The sequence below is a fragment of the Capricornis sumatraensis genome, chromosome 2 (assembly GCF_032405125.1).
Source record: "Capricornis sumatraensis isolate serow.1 chromosome 2, serow.2, whole genome shotgun sequence".
Taxonomy (NCBI): domain Eukaryota; kingdom Metazoa; phylum Chordata; class Mammalia; order Artiodactyla; family Bovidae; genus Capricornis; species Capricornis sumatraensis.
Window position 1 is genome coordinate 195,984,279 of NC_091070.1, and position 19,184 is coordinate 196,003,462.

Here is a 19,184-nt window from a genome sequence, read left to right on the forward strand (position 1 = left end):
CCGCCCCCGCCGGTCTCGCCGCCGCTGAAGAGAGCTGGGTGCGCGCTGTCGCAACCTGCCTTCATCCTGGCCGGCGACAGTAAGACCGGACCCACATCCTTACCAACCTCTCTGTCTGGGCGGCTGCGGAGCGGCCACAGGGCACAGGCGGGCGGCCCAGGCGCCTGAAGGTTACCGAGTGCATGAGCGCCTAGCCTCCCGCACTGCCCCGCCCGCCGGCCCGCCGGCCCGCCCGCCGGCTCGCCCGCCAGCCCTTCGGCGCCCGGCGGCGGCGGCGGCGGCGGCGACGGCCGCAGGAGGCGCAGTCTCCCTCCCAGGTGCGCGCTTCGCTCCCGGAGCCGCGGAACTCGGCGGCCGCCATGACGTCCAACATGGACCGGGAGATGATCCTGGCGGATTTTCAGGTGAAGTATTGGGCCCGATTATCCTCCCATCTCCAACCTCGTGGCTTTCCAGTGCCCACAGGGTGGCCTCTTCCCAGCGTTTGTTTGAGCACAGCAGTGCTGTGTGGTTCAGGTTTTTTTAATACAGTACCTGGCTTGGGATGTGTGTGTGTTGTGAACTGTGGGGGATTATGTTGTGTTGGGGCGTGTGTAGAATGTGTTATGTACGGTGTGAATGTCGTTTATAGGGAGAGGTTGTATTGTGTTGGGTTGTTTTGTGTGTGGACTGTGTATTGTTTCCTGTATTATATGAAGAGTGTGTAGAGTTTAAAGGTATTAAATCTGGGGCTTCTAAGTATGAGGTGCTTTGGGTGAGGAGTTTGAGTTGTTTATGAGGAGAGTGTGCTGTGTGGAGTGTGGGTGTGGTGTGGGTGTGGTGTGTTAAGGGGAGAGTTAAAAAGAATGATGAGGTGGTAAGGGTAGCAGGGCATTGTGCTGGTTTTGAAGGGGAAATAAACATTTGAGACTTTGATGCCTTATTAGAATCTTTGGGTATAGGAAGATGAGGAGTGTATATATCAAAGTGAATTTACAAACTGTGAATTCACAAGTTGAATAAATTACCAATCCATGCATTTGGACTCCCTTCCTCTACAGATTTGAATTACCTGGGTGGTGTTCTTTCTCCAGGAATAATTTAAAGGATGAGCTAAGATTATTTCTTAGTGAACCCAACTGTAGTGCCACTGGCATATAATTGTTTTAGGGAATCCCTTTGAAAGTAGAGCTGTGTGCTTCATGAAGCATTTGAAGTTAGAATACCCTGTAAACACCACTTTTGCCTTTTGATGTTTGAAGACAATGTTGTAGTGAGATGTTTTTAATCATTTATTTTGGCATTAACTTAGAAGCTTCAGTTACATATAGGCAGGCATTTCCTTCCTATAACGCTGTCATCATTGCACATGGTCTCACATTAGCTTAGTAGGCAGTATTTTTTCTTAATGATATTTTGTAGGGCTTTTCTTCTTTCTTTGATTTTTAAAGTTACTTATTCTTACAACTTTATAGTCTGATGTCCATTTCAAGAGTTTGCCCTTTTAATTATCTAAGTGATACCTGCTACGTTAGGGAAATGCATGTGTCTGCATTTCATTATACTGTAACTTTCAAACTCAGAAAGAGGTTCTGAAAATAAAAGTTGACCACAAGCGTTTGGTGCTTTGTAGGATTAGGATTGGCCTGAGATTTTCTGCCTAATTTCACCTTTTTTCATTCTCCATTTCAATCTTTTACCTAATGTGGAATATCATTGTGTGACAAAGGACTCTATATATCTAGAAATGGTTTTATCCTTTTGTAAAATTTTTCTGCTCTGGTAGGAATGGCTTTAGATTACAACAAAAAGGATAGTTTACTCATTAAAACTTACTCTAGTAACTTGTAGCTGTTTTCTCTCATTATTTGTGACAGTTATTATGCTTAGATGTATTGGTTTTGGTCCGGAAATTTAGAATTCTTGTATTCAGAGGTAAAGTAAGATTTTCTGACAAGCTTTTCAGATTTTGAGCACATGAAAACATTCTAGTAAGTTTTTTCTTCAAACAAATGGCAATCCTGTGAGCAGTTGTTTACAAATGGAAAAAAAAAGCTTACGGCATCTGTATCAAACAATTGTTTGCCAAATGGTGAGAGTTAATTTCATATTGTCAAATAGGCAGGAGAATATTATTGTAGAATAAAGTTATTTGGAAAACCATACACAAGCACATTAGCTTTTTGTGTATTTTAGGAACCTTGTATTCCTCTTGCAAATGATGATTCCAGATCAGTTTACTCCAGTGGACTTGGTTTTAAAATGGATTATTCTTCACTGTGCTGTACACCTGAAACTAACACAGCATTGTAAATCAGCTGTGTGTGTGTGTGTGTGTGTGTGTATTAGTTGCTCAGTCTTGTCCGACTCTGTGACCCCATGGACGGTAGCGCTCCAGGCTCCTCTGTCCATGGGATTCTCCAGGCAAGAGTACTGGAGTGGGTTGCCATTCCCTTCTCCAGGGAAATCAGCTGTCTCCAATATAAAATAAAAATAAAAATTATTCTTTTAAATAACATGTAAAACTTTTATAGAATTAACCTAAAAAATAGCATTTTCCAGTTACCAGAAACCAATCAATTTATTTTAAAAATTATAGCCTGAAATTTGAGGTATAGATACGTGGATGATACTGGCTTCTTTTGTAACTGGACAAAAGATTTCCCCAGCAAAAGTGAACATAGTGTAGTTATGTTCTGCTTATTTCGTATGATTGTGAAAATTAATAATAGTTTTGAGCTCATTGCTTCCATTGTAGAAAAGGACATGATTTTAAAATGTGAGTAAAATTTAAAATAATTAAGTTTATGACATTGATTATTGCTAGATAATAGCTTCTTACAAATACAATGTCCAAATGTAGGAAAGTTCTTGAGAAGGATTTTGTATTCTCTCTAAATATTTCAACTTAATGAAGAAAGGACTTCTGGTGAAGTCAGTGGAGAAGTGGCTAACAATCATATGAGGTAAATAGAACATAATTTTACTATGTTCAGTTGTGGGTAGGAAAATTGATTTGACCAGTTATAGAAGAAGCATGTATCATTCAAGCATCTACATTCCAAGTCTTAGGCTATAATTTAAAAAAATTGCCTGGTTTCTTTTAATGGGATAAGTAGTGGATGAAAGATTCCGGCTCACACTTAATGGAATAGATTTGAGATTTTGTAGGTGAGTGAACTAATTATAAAGCAAATATGTTTCGAATTGTCTTCTAAAAGATTTCTCCCCCGCAACCGCAAGTAAAAGCAGCTACCAGTTGGCAAAAATGTTAAATTGTGGTGAAATATGCATAAGATAAAATCTGCCATCTTAACTATTTTCCAAGTTAAGAGATTTGAGATAGAGATGCGTGGATGACAGTTCAGTGGCTTTAAGTATGGTCACAGTTGTGCAACCAACCATCTTCAGAACTCTTTTTATCTTGCAAAACTGTAACTCTGTTTCTATTAAATAACTTCCCATTCTTCCTTCTCTCCAGCCCCTGGTAACCACCATTCTTTCTGTCTCTGTGAATGTGAATGTGAATGTTCTAGGTACTTTAGATAAGTGAAATCATACAGTATATGTTCTTTTGTGACTTACTTATTTCACTTAGAATAATGGCCTCAATATTCATCCATGTTGTAGCATGTGTCAGGATTTCCTTCCTTTCTAATATTATTTAATATTAACTACTATTAATTAATATTATTGAATATTATGGAATAATATGGAATATAATGGAATATTAATAATATTCCATTTTGTGTATGTACCACATTTTGTTGATCCATTCATCTGCCAGTGGACACTTTTCCCCCATGTTTGGCTGTTGTGAATCATTAATGCTCTACATGGGTGTTCAAATACCTCTTTAAGTCCCTGTTCTCAATTCTTTTGGATATATGTCCAGAAGTAGAATTGCTAGATCATATTGTATTTCTATTTTAAATTTTTTAAGGAATTGCCTATTGTTTTCCATAGTGGTTACATCACCAAAATTGAGTGGAGAGAATGACAACATAGTGTTTAATCAATTATTTGTAAATTCCACTCTGAACTAGTAAGTTTGGAACTTGGAATAGTCTGACAAAAATCAGCTTTAAATGTAAATAGTGTTAGCATAGTATATTACTGGTAAAGGAATGAGTAAACTGGTACACCTACAGTTCTGGCTAACCAGAATGAGGAGGGGGTGTAAAGGAATTTCCTGGGTTTAAAAAACAGGCAGGCACTGATGAATTGTGAATCTTTTTCCTTCCTTAAGGTCTTTTCATAACAAAGAGATGCATTCAGGTAAAAATTCCAAATCTTTTTGTAATTGTATAATTATTTAAATTTTTTTAAAGGTTGAGGTATAGAACAAAAATCATTTGATCAAACAAACTCTTGATACTGTATTTGATTTGCTTAAGATGAGAAAACACTTATGCAAACAAAATTGTAGTTGCTATTTAATAAGTAATTAGTTACCTTTTACTTTAATTCTCGATAAACAGAAGAATGAGTCTTCTCTCTTCCCCCATCCCTTTAACTTTTCAATTAATACTATGCCAAATTGTTTTTTGTCTAAGATACTTTTTTTACTTATAAATTTTTTTTTTTTTTGAGAGCAAAATGAGTGGTGTAGCAATTTAGTGTCACATGTGCATCACATGTCTTTCTATTGCTTGGTAACTGATAATACAGACACATAGATTAGAGTGCTACTCAAGTGAAGCAAAAGCAACTCTAACTAGTAGTAGTATTTTCTTTCAGACTTTTTCTTAAACAAAACTCATCTGCTTTGCTAAAAAAGTATTTTTTTCTGAATCTAGTTCTATTGGTCACAATAAGAAGACCTTTATTTCTTCTCTAATTTGGCACTGATTTTGATGTTACTTCTGTTGTGTATCCTGGATGACACAATTGTGCATTTGTTTTCCACTCCTGGTCTTTCCAGCTAGTAATACCTTTGCTACTTAAATTGCTTTGTACATTTACATTAATGTAAGTAATCATGGAACTAAGTAATCATGGAACAAACTAAGTAATCAAACTAAGTAATCATGGAACATCATCTTTATTTCCTGGGAAGTTATCTTGGGTGAGATTGAGTGCTATGGTAGGAAGTAGTCTTGTTACTCTTTTTTCTTTTCTTTACTTCACTGTCCCCTTTATTTTTAGAGGGACAAATCATATTGTCTTGTGTTTGGATTGTTGGTCATTGTGGAAATAAGGTTTTGGCATATAGGTTAAAGTTTAGTAGATAGTGGTTAAGAGAATGGACTTTGATGTCCGATTATTTAGATTAAAATCATAGCTCTGCCTCTTACTCATCTTGTCATTTTTGACCAGTTACTTCATACGACTTTGCTTCAGTTTTCCCTTAGGAAAAATGAGTTAAAGTGATTAGAACAGATGTCTGATATAGAAAATGTTTAATAAATTTTAGCTATTATTTTCATTGTTGACAGTTTTAAGGTACACACTTGTTTCTTACAGGGGACTTCAGAGATCATCTATTTCTAGCTTCTCATTTTTCCTTTTGTGGAAGTTGAGACACAGAAAAAGGAAGTGACTTGTCCAAGGTCATGAACTGGTTTGAAACAAAGGTTTTATTCAGGTGTACATAAAAGTGTTCATTTTCTAGCTTAATTTGTCAGATAGCGTGAATTTCCAAGGGAAAACAAGATCCACCACTTAGAAATTTCTCTAAATTGATAAAACTTATGTATAAATAAATTACAGTTCCTGGCATATAGCAGACATGCCAGAAGGAAGGAAGGGAGGGAAGAAAAGGAGGAGGAAGGGAGGGACTGCTCTCCCTAGACTGCCATTCAGTCCAGTCCAGTGCCATGCTTCTGACCTCACAGGTGGTCAGAAACCGTGGAATGGAAGAGACTTCAGATTTGTTGAGTGTGGTTGGGTGGATGCCTATTGTTTGCCAGACAGGTTTTATGGACTCTGTAGTTCAGGGGTCAGGAAACTGTAATCTATAAGCTGGTTGCCTGTTTTTGTGAATAAAAGTTTATTGACAGCCACACCCATTCATTTACCTGTTTTCTATGACTGCTCTGTCACTGCAGTGACAGAGGTGAGTAGTTGAGACAGAGACTTCATGGCCCACGAGCTTGAAATATTTACTATCTGGGCTTTTAAGATAAAATTACCTACCTTTTCCCATACCACCCACCTCAGTCCACCCCATGATATCAGTACTTTTTTTTCTAGGTTTTAATAACTCTGAAGTGAGAACATTTGAATGTATCACAGGCCACGTTATATGGTTACTCTTCTATAGGAGGCACTTAGGCCAACAAGAGCTCTGGATTTTTTTTTTTTTTTTTTGCTTTGGCTGTGGTTTTCTGAGAGTCATTTATCCTTTCTGGATATCAGTTACTCAGAATACAAGATGGAGATCTGTTTAGAGCCCTATCTGCTTGAATATAAAAGATTGTACTAGATCAGGTGTTCAGATAGAGTCTGAATAATCACTTGAGGTTGGGGACATTCAGATATAATTTAGGTAGTTTATCTAGCTTTGTTGTGTTGTTGTTTAGTTGCTAAGTTGTGTCTGACTCTTTGCGACCAACGCTATGGACTGTCTCCTCCAGACTCTTCTGTCCATGGCATTTCCCAGCAAAAATACTGGAGTGGGTTGTCACTTCCTTCTCCAGGGGATCTTACTGACCCAGGGATTGAACCTGTGTTTCCTGCAATGGCAGGAGGATTTGTTACCACTGAGCCACCAGAGAAGCCAATTTATCTAGCTTGTTGAGTTCATGTGCATGCTGAGTCTCTTCAGTTGTGTCCAACTCTTTGCATCCTATGGACTGTAGCCTGTCAGTCTCCTGTCCATGGAATTCTCTAGGCAAGAATACTGGAGTGGGTTGCCATGCCCTCCTCCAGGGGATCTTCCTGACCCAGGGATCAAATTCGCATCTCTTATGTCTCCTGCATTGGCAGGCTGATTCTTTACCATTAGTGCCACCTGGGAAGCCCTTATCTAGCTTGAGGTGTTAGCAAGCTACATCCGGAGTGCCAAATCACCATTTTTTTTTTTTTTGGTCAGTAAAGCCTTATTGGAAGACAGTTATGTATATTCATTTATGTATTATCTCTGGCCACTTTTGCCCTTGTTATCAGAGTTGGGTAGTTCATTGCATGGTCTGCAGAGCCCTGGCTCTTACAGGAAGGTTTACTGATCCCTGGTCTAGATAAGTGGTTTTCAGCTTCGGATAATTTCTCTCCCCCAAAGAACATTGGGCAGTTTCTAGAAGCATTTTTGGCTGTCACAACTAGGGGGTGCTGCTGGCATTTAGTGGATAGAGGCCAGGGTTCTGCTAAATATTGTACAATGCAGTAGACATCCCATGATGATGAAGAATTATCTGCCCTAGATTTCAATAGTGGTGAAAACCTCTGGTCTAAATTAGCGGTTCTCAAACTGTAGCTTGCATAAAAATAACTGGGAAAGAAAATGAAAGTGTTAGTCACCTAGCTATGTCCCACTCTTTGTGACCCCATGGACTGTAGCCTACCAGATTCTTCTGTTCACAGAATTCTCCAGGCAAGAATACTGGAGTGGGTTGCCATTTCCTTCTCCAGGGGATCTTCTCAACCCAGGGATTGAACCCAGGTCTCCCCCATTTTGGGCAGACTCTTTACCGACTGAGCCACCAGGGAACACCAAAAACAAACAAACAAACAAACAAACAAAACTGGGAGGACTTGTTAAATCACAAGAGACCAGAGTTTTTGATTCAGTGGATCGTGGGTGGTGCCTGCAAATTTGCATTTCTACCAGGTTCTCAGGTTATTCTGATGTTGCTGGATCTATGGACTAGAGAACAACTGACCTAAATGATTTTTGATGTTACATTCATTACTGTGATTCTTTGATTTTGTAATCTTAAGTACTCTTCCATCTTTTATGACTTAGAACAATTTGAGTATTTCAGTGTATACTTGATGCTCATAATAAAATGTGCTGTTTCATGAGTCTATATGTTTGAAGGCTTAGTTTTCATATCCCTTTGAGTGCGTGCATGCTCAGTCGTGTCTGACTCTTTGTGACCCTATGGACTATCGCCCGCCAGGCTCCTCTGTCCATGGGATGCTCCAGGCAAAAATACTGGAGTCGGTTGCTGTTTATTCCTCCAGGAGATCTTAAACCAGGTCTTGAATCCGTGTCTCCTGCATTGGGAGGCGGATTCTTTACCACTGAGCCACCTGGGAAACCGTCATATCCTTTTGGAATACTTCTGTTTGTCTTTCAAAATCATTGCCTACCTTTTTCTTATTTAATTACATCAATATTCTGTGCCCAGTTAATCATTTCTTCTTAAATATCTTGTACATATTTCTCTTCTTTTGAGTCTTATATCAGATTGTTGCTAATCACTTACCATGTTTCTTTCCTCTACTGTCAGCTGTTTGAGTGAACAACTGCCTGTATGTTAACCACTGTTCCTGTAGTATCTATTAATAGGTGCTCAGTGAATATTTTTTGAAGGAATATTATGAATATTGGCTGTTATGGTACAAATAAATGGAGTAGAATTGTAAATTTTTATGTATTTTTAAGTACCTACTGTTTTGTGACATAGTTTTGAATAAGTAAGTCTGTCATTGGGAGAGTAAAAATTAGACTCATTTATTGAATTGAGGGTTATAACTTCAAGGTGAGCCATTTTTAGGGAAGTTCAAAACACCTACCCTCTGTGTTAGCTTTTATAGAGGACTCAGTAAGATAATGTGGCAAAATATAGGGCTTGAGGCCATGACCTTTGTAAAATTTGAATGCTATCACTGAATTGCCTTATGTTACCACTCTACCTGATTACATTTTCACTCAAACTGTTTTTAAGGCAGAAATTCTAATTTCAAATAAAAAGTTCTTGCCATGTTAAATCATTAGTCATTGATTTTAAGGTAAGTTTGAGAAGCAAAATTAACAGAATAATTGTACCTGTCTTTATACTTATTTGTGGTTATAGAGGAAAAATTGACATAGAATGAGATATCAAGTTATGGTAAAGAAAAGTAGAAAAGTTTGCAGGTTATATGCACCTTAATGGTATTAGAGTTAGGTTCCAGTCACATTTCCCTCCCCTTCCTCCCCATCCCAGAGTTCATGTGCTTTAATAACTGAGCTATAATAGAAAAATGTTACAGGAAAGTTTTGTCTCTTGTGCTCTCCTGGCATCCCACTGTCTTTGTCTCAAGCGAAGAGTAGTGGTTAAACTGTTTTCAGAGTCAATTTTAGTCATATTCTTTGGCATCTTTAAAGGGAGATGGAAACGTGATTGATCGTTTTTATTTCAGGTTTAATGAGGAAGGAATAATAATATTAGCATATAGCTTTTGACTGGTTTGTATGTGCCAGATATTGTGCTAGGTTCTTAACATCTAAATTCTACAGCAACCCTGTCTTGGATTTCAGAGATAACCATGGTTTCTGTATGACTTGTCAGAGTCCTGACTGCTGCTGCTTTTGTTTCTGATTATATTTTCAAGGATATTTGTGCAGTGAGAAGCCTTGGAAGACAGAGGTAATATCTCTCTCTGGAGCAAAGGGTAAACACGCACAGTGTCCATTTAAAAAGAATTCGGTGCTCCAGGCTCTGGGTTCCTTCTCTGTAATACAGTCCACTGTATGTGCAGGTATCATTTGGACTGCTTTGTTTGTGTCACGCAGTGGGAAATGGAACTAGGAAACTGTGCAAGAAAATTCTGATATTTTGACTACAAATATTGCCATGAATCATAAAATTAATTGTCTCCAACTCAGGAGTCTAGGTCTTCTGCCAGCATCCATGAAACTGGCAGGCTCCAACTTTGTTTGCAAGTAGGGTGAAAATCACATATCCTTCAATTCTCTTAACAGTTCTAGCAATAAGGATGAGATGTTGAGAGACACATAACTTTCTGGAAGAGGAAGAGTGAGGGCCTTATGGGCTGGTTAATAGTTTGAGGGAAGTCCTCGGGAATTGGTAGTGAATATGTTGACAGAACTGAGTAGTTCTCTACTTTCTTGCCTATTAATGAGGAGGAAGTAAGTAGGTGGTTGCAGACTGAGTACCAGGAAATAGCTTCAAAGACAGCTGCCTAAACAATCCTCTGGTTGTGGCTTGTTGTTCTCATAGCCTGCTGGGCTCCTCTGTCTAGGGATTTCCTAGGTAAAAATTCTGGAGTGGGTTGTCATTTCCTTCTTCACTGGTTGTGGCTAACTTTCAACAACTCTCAAATGTCCTCTCAGATGGAGGGAGTGTTTTCCATCAATTTGTCAGTCAGACTCAGTTTCTGATGCTCCACAATGTAGCAAATAGCACTAAGATTTGTCCTGGCTGGGCAGAAGGTTCTGCCTCCTTTCAGACATTTACAGATGTATATACACCTACATTTGAATGTGAAAGGAGTCAAATTTACAGTCACGGTGGACAGAAAGCAAAATTATTAGAATTTTCACCGGTTTGTTTGAGAGATCAGAGGATGAGGGTGCATAATGTCTTGTAGCTCAGCCACTCCTTTGAAGGAAGCTTTATTCCCAACTTCATATCTAAAGCAAAGCCAGTGACTCAGTGAGGGCCTCAATTTATTAAGGTTTTCCTAAACCTGGACCTGGTTCACCAGTGGTTCAGCCAAGCTGAAATGCGTTGTATCTGCTTGTCATTTGTGACTGTTCAGCCTCTGCACCAGCTATGCAGACTAGTAATGACTGTAATTGCTGTGTTCAGTGTATAGAACTCAAGAGTGTTCTTATAGGTCTGGCCTGTCCTTTCATTCATGAGACTTGTTGTATTTCTATTGACCCTTGGCCTGTAGCCAGTGGCCCAGCTATTTGGTCTGCCACTTGGAAACTATAGACTGACAGATTAAAGACAGCTTTCTTTGAAGCTGTGAACTATGGAAACAAATTATAGCTGCTGATCAAACTGTCTGAATCACTCATGTAGATGCCCACAGTAAGGGCTTTTTCTCTGATGAAGCCCCCTGGAATCAAGCTTCTGATTGAGCCTGTACTGCCCAGAGCCATTACTGTTGCCAGGATCCATCATCATATCAGATGTGACAACATATTAACTATCATAAAGTGTGTGTAAAGCAGAAGACTGTATTTCTGATGCAGAGGGTACCACTGCATGCCAGACATGTGATTCCTCCCAAAAGTTGACCTGTTTGTCACATGAGAGAAGCCACATTGCATGGGATGTGGCCCCTGCTTGCTTTTGGCAGGTTAAATAAATTGGACCTTGACCTCCCTCTCTGAAGTATCAGCGGTGCCTCACTGTTCTTGGTCCAGTTAGCTGACTGGCTATGCCATTTTGGCTTTTGAAACTAATTGTGCTCTACTTTCCATCTTTCTGGACCTTTTGCAGTCTGACGATGGTGCAGTTTTTATTGTAAAAGTCAGTAGTGAGCTGACAGTCAAGGTATTTGAGGGACCTTTGATGCACTCTACCATTCACAGCTTTTTGATTGTCATTCCTGTGATTTGTCTTAACCTTATGAACAGGTCTATTGGAAATATCAGAAGTTGGCCTCCAGAGTCTTTACTTTCATGCAAAACACCTGTCAGCACTTCCTGATGCCTACCCCAGTCCCATACCATAGCCTTCAGTTAGAAATTCTATGGGGCAGATTACTGGTGGGCCTGGTCAGATGGGACAGTTTGGATTAACTGCCTTCATTAATTCCTGTCAACAACAAGGATTAAGCTTAACTGTAGGAATTGGGAACCCTAAGGGCCACCACTTAAATGGGACATCATGTTGAGACACAAGCTTAAATGGGACATCATGTTGAGACACAAGTTAATAGTGCCTCCAGACTGATGTAGGTCCCACTTGGAAGGAACCAACAATTGTGAACAACCTACTCTTTCTAGGTGAACTGTGTCTGCCTTCAGGACTGTATTTCTTGTGTGGAAACCAGGCATTAATTCCCCTTCCTCCAAAAATATGGACTCCTTCACCTTTTGAATATTTAAGTAAACATCACCAGTAGACCTTGTAGCCTTCATATGACTGCGAAGATCTCTCCCAGATGAGGCTATCTTTGGGAAAGCCTTGCAGAGTGATTTCTGATTTGTTATTTATGTGCACCCTGTGGACAGTTACCTCTCTGAGGGAAGTCATTCAGTTAGAATAGGTGGTTCAGAATTTGTTCCTGACTTTTTAGCTGAAGCGACCCGTGGATCATCTTGGCCCTGGAAAGCATTCAGGTCAGCCACAAGTCACTAACCAGAGTTGATAAAATTGCCCTATACTTCTTTCATGTGGGTCAGGGCAGAGCCTGTATAACTGTTAATTCATTCGCTTGTTCTGGATTAATGCCTTGGGCCAAGTGGAAAGTTTAATATAGAAACTGAGAGAAAGCTATTAGGCTTTTTTTTTTTTTTTTTTTTGAATATTTTATGTTTTGACTGAGTTGGGTCCTTGTTGCTGTGCACAGGCTTTTTCCAGCTGCGGTGAGCTGGGGCTGGTCTTTGTACTGGTGCTCGGGCTTCTCTTTGCGAGGCTTCTCTTGTTACAGAGCCTGGGCTCTAGGTGCGCAGGCCTCAGTAGTCACAGCGTGTAGATTCAGTAGTTTCCGTACGTAGGCCCTGGAGCACTGGCCCAGTCGTTGTGGCTCCCAGGCCTTACAGCAGCTAGGATTGAGCTAGTGTCCCCTGCATAGACAGGTGGATTCTTAACCACTAGACCACCAGGGAAGCCCCACACACTTTTCTGAGGTAAACCCTGATGACTTATCCGATTTTTTTCATGTTACTTGGGTATGGAACCCTGAGGAACATGGATGAAATAAATTTTGAAGGTTGTCATCATCCTGCTGACTGTTGATAGTTGCCTTAATTAAATGTTATATGAGACAAATTAGATTTAGCCCTAGCTTCTGCCGATCAGATTAATCACAGTGGCTGCTGGAGTGGTATACCCATGAAAAACTTTGTTCAGTGGCAGAGATGGTTACGATTGAGGGGTAGATATTGTTGGGAGACAGTTCTGTCTGTATCTCTTCTATTTCTGCATGTCTTATGAATAGAGACACTGGTTGTTCCAAACTGCTGTTTTCAAGGGTGTTGGATTGTGATCAGCCATGGTCACATGTCTCCTTCCAGACCAAAGGGCAAGTTTGCTTATGGCCTAGAAAATAAAGATAAACAAAGCAGAGTGGGCATGCTTACTGTCCATGATAAAGGATTCATGTTCGGACTTGTCTGATGGTCCTGGATACGAATCCATCTGCCCATACAGGAGACACGGGTTCACTCCCTGATCTGGGAGGATTCCACATGCCGTGAGGCAAAGCCAGTGTACCACAACTACTGAGTCTTCCTCCAGCATTCATGAAATTATAACAGGGTGCATTCTTAGCATGCAAGTAAGTTGAGAGTAATATTTGATGCTTCACAGTTCTTACCACCATGAAAGGCTGGTAATCCCTCATTGTACAGATTGATTTTGGAGATAATTGTAATTACTACTAACGCTTACTGAGCTTTTTACTGGTGTCTGTGATATGTTTTATCTGCATTATCCAAACTAATTGGTATATGAGATCTAATCTGTGGTAGGTCTTGTTATTATTCCCATTTTAGAGATGAAAAAATGGAGGTGTAAAGAGGTTAAGTGATTATCTAATGACAGGTAGTCATAACAAGACTGGTTTTGGAACTCAGTTCTAGTCTGTGAAATTATATATATACACATTTCTTAAATGGGCATGCTAGGGAGTACTCAAAGATACAGAATAAAAATGCACATTTTGTAGGACCAATTTACTAGAATAAATGAAATATATGTTTAAAAAAAATTAAAGACAGTTGTCATGAAGTAAATATAAAATTTGCATGAATTTTAAATAGAAAAGCAAACTTCAAAGAAATTGTAAAAATTTGGTCTGCTTTTCTTTGGGTCATCTCCTCCCCTCCTGTGAGAGAACATGTTTTCCTCTATTATTCTGACTACAGTAGAGGAAAATATTAATAAGAACTGCATTTTACAAGATTCAGTTCAGTTCAGTCGCTCAGTTGTGTCCGACTCCTTGTGACCCCATGATCACAGGGAGGCCTCCCTGTCCATCACCAACTCCCGGAGTTCACTCAGACCCACGTCCTTTGAGTCAGTGATGCCATCCAGCCATCTCATCCTCTGTCATCCCCTTCTCCTCCTGCCCCCAATCCCTCCCAGCATCAGAGTCCTTTCCATTGAGTCAACTCTTCGCATGAGGTGGCCAAATTACCGGAGTTTCAGCTTCAGCATCATTCCCTCCAAAGAAATCCTAGGGCTGATCTCCTTCAGAATGGACTGATTGGATCTCCTTGCAGTCCAAGGGACTCTCAAGAGTCTTCTCCAACACCACAGTTCAAAAGCATCAATTCTTCAGCGCTCAGCTTTCTTCACAGTCCAACTCTCACGTCCATACATGACCACAGGAAAAACCATAGCCTTGACTAGACGGACCTTTGTTGGCAAAGTAATGTCTCTGCTTTTGAATATGCTGTCTAGTTTGGTCATAACTTTTCTTCCAAGGAGGAAGCGTCTTTTAATTTCATGGCTGCAGTCACCATCTGCAGTGATTTTGGAGCCCAAAAAAATAGTCTGACACTGTTTTACAAGGTAGCCTTAAGAAAAAAACACAAAGATGCCTCCAGTTATTTTTGATTTTCCTCTTATTGTATATAGCTTGTGAAACACATAAAGGAAGAATAACAAGGTTTTTCTGGTGTCTCAGGATTTACTGAGGTCAATAGAGGAATCAAAGAAGAACAAAACTGGTATTCATTGACTTCTTATCTTGAAATTGTGTGTGGCAGTGGTTTCTATTGGGATTACTTAGTACTTTAGCAAGAGATTATCCTGTCACTGGTATTTTTTTTTTTTTTTAACTTCACTTTTGCATTTATCAGTATTTGCGTCATTTTGTGGCTTGCTGTCTGGGTATATTTGTGAGGTCCTGGTAGTGGGGTGTGAAGCTAAAGTCCTTCTGTATCTATGGGGGATTGGCTCCAGGAGCCCCTGAAGATACCCAAATCCAGGATGTTTAAGTCCCTTACACAGAATGGCCCAGTACAGGTTTCACATCCATGGATACTGTAATGACAAAGTGGCAAGAGTAATAGAGTTGATGCCACTGAATCGATCAAGTTGACCCCAAGTTGATATACACGAACTTTGTTTTACACTGTGTTGTGGTTTTTTTTTTTTTTTTTTTTTGCGTTGTATTTTTAAAAAAGAAAAACATTACTTAGTGATTATCTTGGGATAATGTAGTAAGATATTTTGCCAGGGTTGACTGAATATTTGAGGAAATTAAATACTTAGGGTTTTTAAATATGATAATATATTAGGTTATGTTAAAAAAATGTCCTTATCCTTTAGAAATATATACAGAAATACTTCCAGATGAAATGATATGATGTCTGGAATTCAGAACTCTCTGGGAGGTCTTTGGGAGTAGATTGATGGGGAGTAAAACAAAAGTGGCTGTGTCTTGGTACGTGTTGACGAGGCTGTTATGTTCATGGTTGTTCATTTTACTGTTAACCTCTGCTCTTGTATGTGCTAGATCTTTTTCATAAAAAAGTAAAAAATATGTTTTGCCAAAATAAAAATTACTTTGGGGAGATTGTGAGCTTTAGGATAGTATCTTCATGTGCTAATTAGAGGAATAGGGATATGACTATTACAAGGAAGTTATAACAATCATAGTAATGTTATGTAATTCTAGCATTTTACCAATATAGTTGGTGAATTTTTGTCTATATTTTTGTCTTTAATGTAAAATTTAAAGTAGCTTACTAGTTAAATTTTCTTTCTTAAAAGCTTTAGCTGAAGTCTTAGAATAAAGGTTTCCTGAAAATAATCAATTTTCTAACTAAAAGAAACGTGTAAGGAATTAACTTTGTGTGCTAAATTTGAATAACTGAAGAGAAGAGTCATTTTGGCAAAGAGGTGCTAATAGCTCTTTTCTTTTTTTAAAGGAATATTTAAATAAAATCAGAAACCTAAGTACAAAAGATATATTAAGCAAAAGATAAAGGCCAGTTAGTGATGTGTCGTTTTCTGTGTATTGGTACAGTCTGCTTTTTGCAGTGCCCTTTTAGTTTTCATTCTGCCTTTGTTGTCCCAGTAGAATAGCAAGTGATGATAATGTTTAAATACGTTTTTTTTCTTTCTGTCCTTTTCTTTCATTTTTATTATATATGCTTCAGATGCATTATAATTCAACATCTTTATATACTACAAAGTGATCACCCCCAGAAGTCTAGTTACCTTTCATCACCATGTACTTAACCTCCTTTACCCCTTTCATCCACCTCCAGCTCCCGTACTCTGATAACCCCTCATCTGTTCTCTGAATCTGTGAGACTGGTTTTGTTTGTTCATTTGTTTTGTTTTGGATTCCACATATGGGTGAAATCAAATGGTATTTGTGTTTTTCCTCCTGAGTTTATTTAACATAATATCCTCAAGGTCTATCCATGTTGTCAAAAACGGCAAAATTTATTTTATGGCTGAATAGTATTCCATTGTGTATAATTTATACATACACACACACACACACTCTCTCTCTGTCTCAAACACACACACACCCACGTCTTCTTGGTCCTTTTATCCTTTTATCACTGATGGAAACTTAGGTTGTTTCCATGTCTTGGCTATTGTAGATAATGCTGCAGTGAACATAGAGATTCACATATCTTTTCAAATTAATATTTTTGTGTTCTTTGGATAAATACCAAGAAGTGGGATAGATGGATCATGTGGTAGTTTTAGTCTTAATTTTTTGAGGCATCTCTGTACTGTTTTCCATAGTGACTGCACCAGCAGTTTAGAAAACCCCCGACAGCAAATGTATGTTTCCTTTTCTACATATTCTGTCCAACACTTTTTATTTCTTGTGTTTTTAATAGCCATTTTAACAGTTGTGAGGTAATAGTTCATTGTGGTTTTGATTTGTGTTTCTCTGATAGAGATATTGAGCACCTTTTCATATATGGGTTAGCTATCTGTAGGTCTTGTTTGGAAAAATAACTATTCAGATTCTCTGCCCAGTTCTTAATTGTTGTTTGACAACAACTGTTTATTTTTTATTATTGAGTTATATGAGTTTTAAAAGTATGTTTTGGATATTAACCTCTTATCAGATATGATTCACAAATATCTTCTCCCATTCAGTAGGCTACCTTTTCATTTTGATGGTTTCCTTTGCTGTCAGAAGCTTTTTAGCTTGCTGTAGTCCCATTTGTTTATTTTTGCTTTTGTTTCCCTTGCCTTTGAACTCATCCATAAAGACATTGCTAAGACTGCTGTCAGTGAGGTTAAAACCTATGTTTTCTACTAGGAATTTTATGGTTTCAGGTCTTAACATTCATGTCTTTACTCCATTTTGAGTTGATTTTTATGTATGGTGTGGATAATGGTCTGAAAGTGAAAGTGAAAATCGCTCAGTCCTGTCCGACTCTTTGTGACTCCATGGACTGTACAGTCCATGGAATTCTCTAGGCCAGAATACTGGAGTGGGTAGCCTTTCCCTTTTCCAGGGGATCTTCCCAATCCAGGGATTGAACTGAGGTCTCCCACATTGCAGGATTCTTTACCAGCTGAGCCACCAGGGAAGCCCAAGAATACTGGAGTGGGTAGCCTATCCCTTCTCCAGTGGATCTTCCCGACCCAGGAATCGAACTGGGGTCTCCTGCATTGCAGACGGATTCTTTACCAACTAAGCCATCAGAAAAACCCACATAGTGGTCTAGTTGGATTCTTTTGCATGTGACTGTCCAGTTTTCCCAGCACAATTTATTGAAGATACTATCCATTCTCCATTGTATGTTCTTTCCTTCTTTGTCATAAATTAATTGACCATTTATCTGTAGGTTTATTTACAGGTTCTCAATTTTGTTCCATTGAACTCTGAATCTGTTTTGTGTGAGTACCATACTGTATAGCTTGTAATGTAGTTTGAAATCAAGGAGCATGATACCTCTAATTTCATTCTTTCTCAAGATTATGGCTAAATAGGATCTTTTGTGTTCTATACAGATTTTATAATTATTTGTTCTAGTTCTATAAAATATTCCATTGTAATTTTTATAGATATTACATTGAATCTGTAGATTGCTTTAGGTAGTATGGACATTTTAACAATATTCTTCCAATCCATGAGCATATAATTTCATTTATTTGTGTTCTCTTCAATTTCTTTCATCATTGTCTTATAGGTCTCAGTGTACAGGTCTTTCACCTCTCTTGGTAATATTTTTTCTTAGGCATTTTATTATTTTTGATGCAGTTGTAAATGGAATTGTTGTCTTAATTTCTCCTTATAGTAATTCATTGTTAGTGTATAGAAATGCAACAAATTTCTATATATTAATTTTGTATCCTATGGCTACTATATTTATTTATTAGTTCTAGTAGTATTTTGGCGGGGTCCTTAGGATTTCCTATGTATAGTATCATGTCATCTGCAAATAATGACAGTTTTACTTCTTCCTTTCCAATTTGAATTCCTTTTATTTCTTTTTATTTTTAAATTGCTGTGGTGTGGCTAGGATTTCCAACACTGTGTTAAATAAAATTGCAATAATAGGCATCTTTGTCTTGTTCCTTATAGTTTTTTACTGTTAAGTGTGATTTAGCTCCAGGTTTGTCATATGTAGCCTCTATTATGTTGAGGTACATTCATCCTGTACCCACTTTATTGAGAGTTTTTATTATAAATGGATATTGAATTTTATCAGATGCCTTTTCTGTATCTGCTGAGGTGATCATTTGATTTTTCCCCCTTTTGTTATATTAATGTGATGTATACATTGACTAACTGGCAGATATTGAACCATCCTTGCAACTCTGGAATAAATTCCTCTTTGTCATGGTGTATAAATTGAATTTGGTTTGCTAATATTTTATTAAGAATTTTTGCATCTATGTTCATCTGTGGTGTTGGCCTATAATTTTTTTGTGTGTGATGTCCTTGCCTGGTTCTACTATCTGGGTAATGCTTGCCTCATGAAACGTGTTTAATGTGGATTTAAGATTCGAGAAATACTGCTTAAGCTATTAGTCTTCCCACTTAAGCAGGCATGAAGAGAATGTAAAGTTAAAATGTAGATTGTGACATAATGAAGTATGTTTTATTGCTAAGATTAAAGATTTTGTTGGATCATAAATCCTGTGCATAATCCACGAGTAATTTAATTTGCCAAGATAAAAATATTAATATGCCAAGAA

At 38.4% G+C, this 19,184-nt stretch overlaps 1 protein-coding gene across 1 annotated transcript in view; it reads left to right on the forward strand.

Moving 5' to 3' along the window:
• The first annotated feature begins 279 nt into the window (after window positions 1-279).
• Window positions 280-19,184, forward strand: part of FAF1 (Fas associated factor 1) — a 485,365-nt gene continuing 466,460 nt past the window's right edge. The window contains exon 1 of the mRNA XM_068964657.1: window positions 280-404. Coding sequence (XP_068820758.1) covers window positions 360-404 — 45 coding nt within the window. The 5' untranslated portion in view covers window positions 280-359. The remainder of the gene's footprint in view (window positions 405-19,184) is intronic.